At 37.7% G+C, this 12,561-nt stretch overlaps 3 protein-coding genes across 3 annotated transcripts in view; all 3 read left to right on the top strand.

The window, feature by feature from the left end:
• Positions 1-488: 488 nt before the first annotated feature.
• Positions 489-8,304, top strand: LOC139959181 (peroxisomal carnitine O-octanoyltransferase-like). The gene is made up of 6 exons (XM_071956779.1): positions 489-664; positions 915-1,026; positions 3,978-4,102; positions 5,196-5,377; positions 5,570-5,697; positions 8,267-8,304. The coding sequence occupies exons 2-6, from the start codon at positions 921-923 to the stop codon at positions 8,302-8,304; spliced, it is 579 nt and encodes a 192-aa protein (XP_071812880.1). The 5' UTR covers positions 489-664; positions 915-920.
• A 41-nt stretch (positions 8,305-8,345) lies between these two features.
• On the top strand, positions 8,346-11,625 carry LOC139959180 (peroxisomal carnitine O-octanoyltransferase-like). Its single transcript, XM_071956777.1, has 5 exons — positions 8,346-8,351; positions 9,676-9,759; positions 10,103-10,213; positions 10,723-10,853; positions 11,598-11,625. The coding sequence occupies exons 1-5, from the start codon at positions 8,346-8,348 to the stop codon at positions 11,623-11,625; spliced, it is 360 nt and encodes a 119-aa protein (XP_071812878.1).
• The window catches only part of LOC139959021 (uncharacterized), a 37,890-nt gene continuing 36,051 nt past the window's right edge, over positions 10,723-12,561 (top strand). Inside the window, exon 1 of the mRNA XM_071956532.1 lies at positions 10,723-10,853. The gene's annotated coding sequence lies outside the window, so the exon portion shown is untranslated. The remainder of the gene's footprint in view (positions 10,854-12,561) is intronic.

Here is a 12,561-nt window from a genome sequence, read left to right as displayed (position 1 = left end):
ATACAAAAGATTAATTGTATATTACATACTGTTAATTTAACACAACACCATAAAACCTGCCGTAAGGGTGGACGGTTATACTGGCCCTGACTTAAGCTAGAATCCTACTCGAAGTTTTACACATATTGATTCCTTGAGATGATAAGTCTTCATGTATTGCAATGTGCTCCTATGTGTTCGTTTAGATGAAGAAGAAGATTATGAAGAGAGTATAGGGACACCAACTTGTGGTTGAGAAGATATTGGTGGGATGGGGGAGGGGGGTTAGTGTAATGCGTTAATTCAACCGATTTAAGGTTAATGAAACATGGCTCCGATATAATAGGTTCCGCGAGCCGCATTAATAGGATTTTGAAATTCTTCACGGGATCCGTAGGAATTTTCCGCGCGGGTCGTAAATAAGACATCTGTAGCCTAAAGTAACAGAATTATACCTTTACGAAACTTACAATATTGTATATTCCAAAGTACACAACATATTTCAAACGTTACATATACGTGTTTACATTGCCGTCAATTTAAACATTCATTCACTCGTTCATTCTTATAGGAAAACAAATGTTACGTATTAAAAGATAAGACTGTTACTAGATATTTAAACACAGGAAGGGCACAACTCAGAAGGGAACGTAGTCAAGGCAGCAGCAATTGTTGTGCTCGTATAGTAAGTATTTTATATCAATAAGATATCCATGTATTTATTGAATCTTTAGATGTAGGCCTACATTAAACACGTAGCTTACTGAAATTTAACAAAGATGTGCTCTGTCATATTATATCCTCTTCGGTATCTTAAGTTGATTTTGCAAAGTTTTATATCAAATTATTGTAAACTCGAGAATAAGCATTCCATGTATTTCCAATAATTCATACAAGTGCTCATCACATGATTCATTTCTTTGAACTTTTCGTAGGTCAACATGAATAATAATTTGGCAACAGAAAGAACATTTGGGCTTGAAGATACCCTGCCGTCACTTCCGGTTCCTGAATTAGACAAGACTCTGCAAAAGTATTTAGACTCTGGTGAGTAAAATATATTAATGTAAATTCCCCAGCGTGACTCGTAGGGTTGGATCATGTATGACACAGTGAACGTACATGACATACTAACAATGAACGTAAATGCGATAATGACATACTAACATTGAATTACGTATTAATAATGACCGCAAGTGTCAAACTCACGTATGGCTTCATATTTCGTTTATTTTCAAAATTACATTTCGAATGCCTTGCTAAAGTGTGCAGTTTATTTTTCCACGAGAATTAATGCATAAGTGATCAAGGTTGTTTCAATATCACCAAAGTTAGACAAAAATAGAAAATATAGTTGGAAGTGGTAATCACTTGTTGGCGTAGCAATGATAAATGTATTGCTATATCGGGATTCAACCTCATCAACCTCCCTTGTATACCTACATGTCCTGAAACGACAGGTAGAATTAAGCAGAAGCCAAACGTAATATTTCAGCAGCTGCTATTCAGCTCTATAGTATTCCATAATCCGCAACCAGAATTGTGGGTTACCGTTAATCACGACAACGTGTCGCCTTATCATTCCAATCAAATATAGGTCTTTTTCTTAAATATTTAACTTAACTTAACCATATCTCAGTTTCAGATGATAGAATTATTCTCATTAACAAATGCCCATTCTTGGGAGTTATCATCGTTAAAATTTCATGTCTAAATTTCATACATTTCATTGTTTTAAATTTTATGTCACATGGCTGCCAATTTGTAAATGAATAATGCTATAACGCCAATAGGAGATGAAATATTTTCGATTCCCTTTGTTTTATTTTTAATGGTTTCTTGTTGAAAGTAAGCTTTTCACCGCAGAAAACACTTCCCGTATAATGTTGAACACGTCATCATTTTGGAATATCATTATAACATATATGGGATGAGGTGGGGCGGTTTGAGATGGGGTGAGGTAGGTATGAGGTGGGTGGGATGAGGTGGGGCGGTTTGAGATGGGGTGAGGTGGGTATGAGGTGGGTGGGATGAGGTGGGGGTGAGGTAGGTATGAGGTGGGTATGGGGTGGGTGGGTGGGGGATGTTCATCTGTGCCAGACAGTAGCGGCACCATATTTTGGAAGTGCTAAAACAAACCTGTATAATGTACACATTACGGGCAAATTCAGGGCTAGGGTAACATGTATACCACCTACTAAATCTGTCAAACGTTTTGAAGTACTATTATAAGCTAATTTATAACATAATACAAACAAAATGCCACGTATGCAGACAGATTTGGCATATGGAGATACTGATTGTTATTCGTTATGAATGATAACCTTTAGAGTTTAGACTTTACACATGAAATCATCCAACTTTAAAGTAAACTAAAATATTTAATAAATCATATTGGTATGTCATTGTCTCAACCTTCAGGCTGAATGACACTGGCTACAATAGAACAAGAAATATCTTAAAATGCCGTAGCTTCGAACCCCTGCAGAAGAAAAACAACAATAATCTTTGTTAGGATCTTATCTTTAAATCATGAAATAACATTGAAAATCAATGGGAAAGACCAACCAACTACCATCTTATATAAGACATCGCCACAATGCAGTCTACACAAATGAACCAAGAAATAATGGTACTTCACAAACAAGGCTGAAGATTTGATATAGTATAAATATAACATTATCACGCCACATGCTCTTCAATATTTTATGTTTCCTCTTCTTGTATTAAAATGTTTATTTTCTGTAAACGCTGATATAGAATATTGTAACTTTACCAGTGGTAGTAGTGGTGGTGATGGTACTAGTAGTAGTGGTAGTACTAGCATAGTAGTAGTAGTGGTGGTGGTGGTGGTACTAGTAGTAGTTGTAGTAATAGTAGTAGTATTAGTAGTTGTAGTAGTGGTGGTGGTACTAGTAGTAATAGTGGTGGTGGTGGTACTAGTAGTAGTAGTAGTAGTCGTAGTAGTAGTGGTAGTAATGGTATTAGTAGAAGCAGTAGTAGTAGTAGTAGTAGTATAAGTAGTAGTAATAGTAGTAGTAGTCGTAGTAATAGTAGTAGTAGTCGTTGTAGTATTAGTACTACTAGTAGTAATAGTGGTGGTGGTGGTACTAGTAGTAGTAGTGGTAGTAATGGTATTAGTAGAAGCAGTAGTAGTAGTAGTAGTAGTATAAGTAATAGTAGTAGTAATAGTAGTAGTAGTAATAGTAGTAGTAATAGTAGTAGTAATAGTAGTAGTAATAGTAGTAGTAATAGTAGTAGTAGTCGTTGTAGTATTAGTACTACTAGTAGTAATAGTGGTGGTGGTGGTACTAGTAGTAGTAGTGGTAGTAATGGTATTAGTAGAAGCAGTAGTAGTAGTAGTAGTAGTATAAGTAATAGTAGTAGTAATAGTAGTAGTAGTAATAGTAGTAGTAATAGTAGTAGTAATAGTAGTAGTAATAGTAGTAGTAGTCGTTGTAGTATTAGTACTACTAGTAGTAATAGTGGTGGTGGTGGTACTAGTAGTAGTAGTGGTAGTAATGGTATTAGTAGAAGCAGTAGTAGTAGTAGTAGTAGTATAAGTAATAGTAGTAGTAATAGTAGTAGTAGTAATAGTAGTAGTAATAGTAATAGTAGTCGTTGTAGTATTAGTACTACTAGTAGTAATAGTAGTAGTGGCAGTGGTAGTAGTAATAGGAAGACTGCTTCATATGTCTTGCCATTTACAGACCCAACCATCTATAACTGATACATAGTTTTATGACCAATCAATATATTCAGACTACTGACAATGAATTATTTTCCAATCAATCAAACGATGAACACACCTCTCAGCCAACAATTCAATCAATCAATCGATCAATCAAACGATGAACACACCTCTCAGCCAACAATTCAATCAATCAATCAATTAATCAAACGATGAACACACCTCTCAGCCAACAATTCAATTAATCAAACTATGAACACACCTCTCAGCCAACAATTCAATCAATTAATCAATCAATTGTCTACAGTGAAAGTCTTTGCCACACATGAAGAGATCGAGAAGACCAAGAAAATCATCGAAGAATTTCAAAATGGCGTTGGGAAGCAACTCCAAGAAAAGTTGGTTGAAAAAGCCAAAGGTAGCAGAAACTGGGTAAGTTGTCTAATGCTATAAATATAGCCATGAGATAAAAGAAGAAGAAATTTAATAAATGCATTAGCGGTAGAACAACCAATGTAACATTAGTAAGCTTTGCTCTCAACTGTGAGAGAAGAATGCATGGAAGTGACACAATTTGTTTTAATCATCGATAGTATAATTCCTGAATTGCTTACTTATAAATACTTATATACACTACAGACCTGATGCCTGAAATCTTGATACCTGTTAGTTACCCAGACGCTGTTGATCGATGTTATAAACATGAGCAAACGGGTTTGCATATAAAACAAACTTCATCACTAATTAACCTTGGTGGGCAAATACTGTCTGTAGTGACGTTAATAATTCGTAACAAATAAACTTTAAGTAAGACTGAAAGATACTGTTGTTTAAGTAACCATAACCCAATGGGAATGACAAGGCTTTAAGTATTTGCTTGAAGGCAATTGTATTCATACAGTATAGTTATCATTAGCGTAGGGGCAGGAAGGGGAGGGGAAGCGAGGCTACTCCCACTCACTTTTACGAGTAGAGATTCACACCATTCCAGCGCTAGAAATGTGTATAACCAGAAGGAGTGTCAAGCAATCCAAATATCATTGTTTTCTGTTTCATGTACGTCATAATACGCACTCAATCCCTCCGATTCCTACCCCCCCCCCCTGTACAAGGTATAACTGTCAACAAACAGTTTGGTAATGACAGGCAGCTAATAACAACTTTTCCGTGCTGATTATACATTTATGTATCTATTGTACCTGTTGAGGAATGAAACCTCAGAGACTCACCAATCGAAGTGGTTTGCCAATCTATAGCTACATATACATACAATACGAACATAAGAGTTTCAGAAACAACATGCGTTGTAGACCTACATTAAAAAGAAGGTACTCGCTCTTCTCCAATGCCTAAATGTATTTACTTTATGTTCAAAGAAAACCAAACTGAGGTACACTTTCTTCAGCTTAGTTTGAGTGGGGGGGGGGGGATTTCGGGAGGGAGTAACAGAATAGAATAATGACATATTCACTTCTTTTCCTCCTTCGTCTTTTTCAAACATTGCTGAATTCATTCTTCTTTTTAGCTGGAAACTTGGTGGGAAAATGCCGCCTACTTGCAGAACAGAAGCCCTATGGGCGTTATGGGTAACATGATTGCACATGGACAAATAAATTATAGCTTCTGGCCAGTGGGTGAAGGAACGCAACTGAAACGAGCAGCACAAAGTATATATGGATATTCAAAATACTTTCTTGCTCACAGAAGGTACGTCCCATCTAGTATATATCAATATGTATACCAGTATGTATCAGTTTATATCAGTATACATCAGTATGTATCAGTATGACTTTCACATGCAGCACTATGAAGTAGTTTTTTCGTTGAATATATATTTGTTTTCTTCATTCACCTTCAAAATATGATCTTTCCTTTTTTTTCATACCAATTTTTACATAGTGAGAAAATACCGATTCTTCGTGATCGTAAAGGCACCGTTACCTCAATGAATCAAAACAAGCGTATATTTTGCACATCGCGCATTCCAGGGGATCCGAAGGACACTATCGTGTCATACTTCAAGACAGGTAAGCGAGCAGGACAGTAAACATTGAAATATATTGTTTGTGCTAAGTCGACAATTTCACCGAGCCTTAAACTCAAAATAAGATTGCATTTGTTCAAATTGAACACTTTATCCAGACATTGTTACCAGAAGAAAATGTTTATAAGAAATGAATGTTACTGATGAGAAATTGTTAGGACTAACCCCGAGCATTGCTTTGACTATAGTGGAACTAGAATCAAATATATTCTTTTGGTATCAAGTTTAGAATACTAAACACTTTCTAAAAATCAGCTCAGAAAGCTGTTGGATGGCTTCACGCAGCACCAGTTGGCGCGCAGCGTACAAGAAAATTTCTTGTTTTGAAACCCCCCAGATCACCGGAAACGGCACTTCTCGGGCTTGAAATGACCAACCAGATGTACACTTTTTGCCTGCGAACCAAGTATTTCCTAATAGTTTTTTTTCCATCCATAACCTTTTTTGAAGATTGTCAACCCGGCACACATCATGTTCGACCTGATCGCATCTCCTGTGGGTCTTTGCTTTTGTAGGTGATTCTACGTCCCGGCCCACAATACCCGTCAGCCCCACTTTTCAAGGTTTTAAGCCCCATATTTGTTCAGAATTTGAAAATTCACATTTCTCGTGAATAAACTCACTTCAAAACATACCCATAATGTTGTACAAAATTTCATCTATGGACAACCAATATAGAAAAAACTTCCTTCAACCCCTAAACAGACCGGTCAAAATTGCACGAGTAGAGGGAAGTGTGATGCAGAATGTTGGTCAGAAATTGTCGAAAATTCAGACACAGTTAATTTATTGGTGTACAAATATTAAAACCTGTTATAACGGCTATTATAAAACTTGGTTGAAGGAAATGAAAAAAATAGCAGATATTTCCGAAACCGAACACTACACACATAGGCGTAGGAGGCGCGGCGGCAGTGGCGGAGCTAGGGGTATTGGTCAGGAGTGGCGAGAATGGTCTGAAGGGGCGCTTTCGACACTATCTAAGCGGAGCGCCACCACTGGTTGGCGCGTAGCGTACAGAAAATTTTTGAGTAAAGATACTCCCTAGATCGCCGGAAATAACCCTTTCCGGGCCTGGCTAATTTGCAGATAAACGAAGAATAAGGTGTCATCGCCAAATTACACCAAGAAAATGTGAGAAATGTCAATAAGTAGATGAGAGCGCAATAAAAAGTCAATAATCTAGAATAAGTAAAAAGTGGTAAATAGCTGAAAAGGCACCAGCAGTCCATTCGAGTCCGTCAGGGGGGCATCCGCCCCCTGACCATATGGGCGCTCCGCCACTGCGCGGCGGGGGTGCAGGCCCTAATTCGCCATTACTAATGTAAAAGAGAGTTTTGACATAATTGGACCTCCATGCTTTTTATACATCTACATGAGACATGTCGTTGTTTACATTAGCATCCCGCGGTATACTGCGCAATTTGAACGGACCGTACTGTACATGATGGCATGCGATGTAATAACCGATGCTTGCTTATATGATATTGACATGAACACGTTGAACGCGCGCCTTGCGCGCGAAAATTTTTGGTTATTTTTTCAGGCAAGTCGGACAGTTTTGAGGCTTTTCATCCTGGAACGCCATTTTCATGCTCACTGATATGATGTTATATCTGCTGTTTGCGTTACAAATTCGAACAGGTGCGTAGCGAGGAATTTGCCAAGGGAGGGGCGAAGCCGAAAATGTCTCCCAGATCGCTGGAAATGACACTTCCCAGGCCTTGTAAGTTGCCTCTAAGCACTTTCTATTTTGAAATTACTTAGCGATATCATTTAAAAAAATGCTGAATGGGGGGGGGGGAGCGGGCGGTCGCCCCCATCCCAAAATGCGTCATGTTCCCCGACGACACGGTCGAGTTCGAGACCAGCCACAGTTGGTTTCATAGCACAATTCTACACACGCGTTATGATAGACCATATATAGTATATATATATATAGATCATTTGTGAGAGAGGAAAATGAAAACGTCAAAAAATGGAGTTGTCGGTGTAAGGGGTAGGGTGTGTCACACTTTTACGAAATCATTGATCCGTCACTGGCTACCCTTCAGCGCTGTAATGATGTCACTGTTCTTCTTTCTCTTCCCGGTGTCTTCGCGTTTTGCTTTTACTCCCTCTTTTTCTCCTTTTTCTCTCTTTCTTCTTTTTCTTTTCCCTTCCTTCCTCTCCTCCTTCTCTTTTTTCCCCTCTTTTTTTCTTTTTTCCTTTTTTCTTCTCTTTTTTTCTCTTCTCTTTTTCTTACCCGGGGGGCGCGCGCCCCCAACGCCCCCCCTGGATACGCACCTGTTATGCAGCCTACACAATCACTGATCCATGCCCAGTTTATAAATATGTACCCGTACGTGCTCACATCATGGTAAGATATTTACAGCGTAATGTAGCTACCACCACTCCATGCTAATATTGTGTCATTATGGAGCTGATACTATATGCTCATATCATAGTGAAACGTGTTGACATAACCACGAGGCCACAGTTCTGAATTATCATATCATACTTGATAGTGTTGATATCATTATAATTTATAAGCATTATGTATTTCTTTTCAGGGATACCGAGTTTCGATGAGTGGAAAAAATGCGCATGACCGGTGGTTCGATAAGGCAACAGCAGTAGCTTACTTCGAAAATGGCGGTATCGGGTGCATAGGAGACGTAAGTATATATATATATATATATATATATATATATATATATATATATATATATATATATATATATATATATATATATATATATATATATATATATATATATATATATATATATATATATAATTGAAAACGTAATGAGAAGGAATATATATATATATATATATATCGATGGCGCTGCGTGTTCTGGTGCCAGGAGGTGTCTGTTTTTTTCTTGTTTGCAACAGTTTCTAGTTTCGTCCAAGGCGCAAAATGCGCCACTTGCTTCACGCCCACAGCGCCGCCAGTTAGCTGGTAGCTTATGCAAGAGCGGCGGAACCGGGGGGGGGGGGCACAGGGGGCACGTGCCCCCCCCACTTTTCCTCAGGTTAAAAATGTGCCCTTTTTCTACATAAAAATTGAGGTGTCTCAAGTTAGCAAGAGGCCAGGGAACCAGAATGAACACTCGGGAAGGGCCGTTTCCAGCCATCTGAGGGGTCTGTAAAACCCAAAATTTTCTTGTACGCTCCGCGCCAACCGATGGTGGCGCTCCGCTCAGATAGTCGTGCATACAACTTTGCAAATCCTGGCTTCGCCCCTGACTTTTAATGAATTTCTGTGGGTCAAACTCAATGCTATTTCGAATGGAAAAAAATTGTTCAGATATTGACAAGAAATAAACTTTAATTCGGAAGATTCCTACATTAGCAACTAGCATGATTTCACCTCATTTTGTCTCAAAAGAAAACTTTTTCCTTGTTTCCCAATTTGCACATTGGATATTGCAGTGCTAGTATTTTCCTTTAAGGGGGGGGGGGGGGGGTGAGGGCGTTGATGGAGTGATGTGTATACGCAAATAAGATAATACAATAAGAGTTATAAAGGCTACTAAATATAAGGCTGCATCAGTCCAAGCGAATTTCTGCAAAGTGCCCTTTGATGTCGGTGCCCCCCCCCCCCCAGATTAAAAGTGCTTCCGCCGCCCTTGAGCTTATGTTTCCTAGTCATCCACTGGTTTCGCCGGGTGAGCAGCAAGATTACGGGTTAATCTTGATTATATGTGGATTAATACGCAGGAACGTTTGAATACGATCATGTGAACGCATAGGCTGATCTATGATTGTCCATACATAATACACGTGTTATAATTGTGCGGAGACAGTTAAGCTGGGAACAAATATTAATATTCCGTTTCTTTTACAATAAATAATGTCATCGTTGTGAGTAATGTGAATGAAATCTCTCTATGTCTCTAAGAAGCTCGGCCTGTGATCGGATATTTCCTTCATTTTCCTACTTTAGCTGTCTTTTTTTCTTCATGTTTTGCAGCATTGTCCTTATGACGGGTTTGTTGCAGCCATAATGGAACGATGGGTCGATAATGTTATCATCACATCAAAGACAGATTGGCTGGTAGGTAAACACTACGGTACTTCACAAGAGAGGTACAATAACGAGTAAACAACTACAAACAATTAATGTTATGCTTCATTTATTTGAAAAACAATACATTTGAAACTTTTAGCTATAGTAAAAAGAATCCTAGTTCTACCAAGCTGTTGGTCAAGGAAAAACATCATGTTTTTTTTTCACCAACTAAAAACTACGGGTTAAAATCTAATTGAAAGTTTTAATATATTGTAATGTAGTATTAAACAATTGACATTGTTCAGTATTTCTTGTACCTAACCATGAATTGAATTGATAAATCATGCATGTAAACTAGCTAACTTCATTTGGTTTTGTACTCATTCAGGGAACGCCAAATGTGCAATCAGACGAAATCAAACCGGAAGAAATAATCTTCACTCTGGATGACAAGATAGAGGAGGCCAAAGTTCATGCAGCTGAAACTTACAAGAAAAATGTAGGAAATTTGTCCTTGTGCGTTTTGTCCCCGCAGTCCCGTTATATGCTAGCTAAACCGGATGATCCTAGCCCAAAACACATTTCTTTCATTAGTTTTCTTGTGACGCCATTTTACTACATACTAATGCAATATTAATATATTTCATTTTCCTGTCACTTCACGCTTTGATTGCTTTTATCGATTACTTTGTAAAGTTCCTCCGAACCGTTTACCACCCCACCTCACCTCACCTCACTCCACCCCCAGTCAAAACATAGAAAGCATTCACCAATCTGCACTTATGAAAGATCCTCCTTAGGCAATTTCACTTACACAAGTTCTTATAATAAAGATGATAAACTGTCAACAAACCGCTTTCTATGTTAAACAAAATGGCTGTCAACTAAAAATGTGAGGGGGGGGGGCAGATGATGGGGTTTCCGTTCTAGATGGGTCTGATTCAGAGGCATATTCAGATAATGAACTTACTACCAATTGGTTTTGTTTTTAATTGCTCTTTTTGACAGGCAGCGAGAATTGATCCGTGTCCTGGATTCTTCACTTTGTTTGGTCGAAACTTTCCCAAGGAGCAGAGGATACATCCTGATATTTTCTTCCAGTTGGCAATTCAACTGGCGTACTACACTAAGTATGGAAAGTAAGTGAAAATCTGTAATTTACACCCATTGTTACTCTTCATGAGTAAGTATACAATTAATAAATAATAATGCAATTAGTTCGCGGTCTTCGTATATCTGTATAGTACAAACTTATATTAATTTGATTATTCAGAGATTGCTATATGGAGCACGTCACTGATCAGGAGATTATACTTTGGTTTACTGCACACACCACTCTTAGTACAGTGAGCCTATCTAAACATCCATATTTTTTATCACTATGTGGTTTTTATTTTATTCCTTGATTTTCAATGCGGCAACAGCCCTCTCCCCTACCACCCCTTCCGACGCCCATTTGTGTGTGTCAGATTTATCGTCAAAGATGGGTCGCATTGAGCACAAAACTAAGCTTGTTTCATTGTAGACATAACAAGCAATGATTTCATCATCTGACTATTGACTTCTTAATATGTACTGTGTTGAGTGGAAGACTTGTATTTAAAACTCACCTTTGTACATGTCAAGACCTCAACTATCTTAAGAAGTTGTAACTATGTTTCTATAACACAGATTTAGGATGAGAGAAAAGTTGCTACATTGCTTATATAAAGGCAGTTAAACACAAGGTTGATGTGTAAGCTTTATGCCTGGCAAATACATATAGCTGAAGGGCAAAATTATATTCTCTATGTTATTGCGAGTCCATGATGCATGTGAACTGGATGGAAAACTATTTGAGATTAACTGAAAGTCTTCTACTGTGTTTCAATTTCATGTCGTAGGCACACCAATCCTTTCACCAAAGAGTGATTACAATGATAACTTTTGCATTATGAATCTTCTTTGCTGTTTTTTACAATATATATTTTTTTTATATTGCTTCCTGACTTTGTTCAGCTATTACATTATATCAGCTCTTGGGTATTGAAAGTTTCAACGCGCATGTTGAAATAACTAGCATAGTGTTGGTTTCCAAAACTTTCCAGTTATTATTTGCAAGCCCAATTTTTGATAATTCTTTTATTTCCATTTGTTTTTGTAGTTGTCTCCACATTACAGCTTTAATTGTTTTGTATCTGTACATTTAATTGTTTTTGTATTGCTATGTTTTACTTTTTATGTATAACGTTGAATGTAAAAAGCAGGGCCTTATTGGAAACCAGCTTTTGCTGAATAAGCAACCCTGGATAAAAATGCGAATAAATAAAAAATAAAAAATGTCGGGCATTCGGGCCCTCCATACACTCGCTCAGCGCCCGCAACACAATTTCATAATCTAAGGTACCTCCCACCGACCATCCTATTGATATTATGTGCTATTCGCCTCATAAGAATAGGAGGATGCTGTTAGCATTGAATGTTATTTTAAGGGCATCCGTAGATACAAATTGGCACCCGTGATCAAATCTCCGTATATTTATTTAACTCGGTTAGCGTAAAGCTAACTTCTCCCGAGGACCTGAAGTATCATAACCAATAGTGAAATGAAAAATATAATAATATACAATCATAATAAGAACATTAATATAAGAAAATGAATAATGACTGGGAGTCATTTTTCCAAGAACAGGAGCCATTTCTGAAATCACGTAAAGGTTGCCACATATTCCAAACTATACTATAGTATAAGCGCATGAAAAGAAGAACGATTGCCGCCCGTTTTTTCCCTTCAGATCTCAGTGCGAGAAACATGTATTTTGTTTGTATAATAGAACAACTTTCGTTAATATTTTCCTACCCTAGCTA

The sequence above is a fragment of the Apostichopus japonicus genome, chromosome 18 (genome assembly GCF_037975245.1).
Source record: "Apostichopus japonicus isolate 1M-3 chromosome 18, ASM3797524v1, whole genome shotgun sequence".
Lineage (NCBI taxonomy): Eukaryota > Metazoa > Echinodermata > Holothuroidea > Aspidochirotida > Stichopodidae > Apostichopus > Apostichopus japonicus.
Note: the sequence above shows the minus strand (reverse complement) of the source record. Positions and strands in the feature narration are given on the sequence as shown.

Bases quoted from the DNA above. Each gene is read 5' to 3' on its own strand.
- LOC139959181 (XM_071956779.1), top strand. From the start codon at position 921: ATGAATAATAATTTGGCAACAGAAAGAACATTTGGGCTTGAAGATACC. The intron at 4,103-5,195 runs GTAAGTTGTCTA...TCTTCTTTTTAG, and splicing joins CCAAAGGTAGCAGAAACTGG to CTGGAAACTTGGTGGGAAAA. The intron at 5,378-5,569 runs GTACGTCCCATC...ATTTTTACATAG, and splicing joins TACTTTCTTGCTCACAGAAG to TGAGAAAATACCGATTCTTC.
- LOC139959180 (XM_071956777.1), top strand. The intron at 9,760-10,102 runs GTAGGTAAACAC...GTACTCATTCAG, and splicing joins CATCAAAGACAGATTGGCTG to GGAACGCCAAATGTGCAATC. The intron at 10,854-11,597 runs GTAAGTGAAAAT...TTCATGTCGTAG, and splicing joins TACTACACTAAGTATGGAAA to GCACACCAATCCTTTCACCA.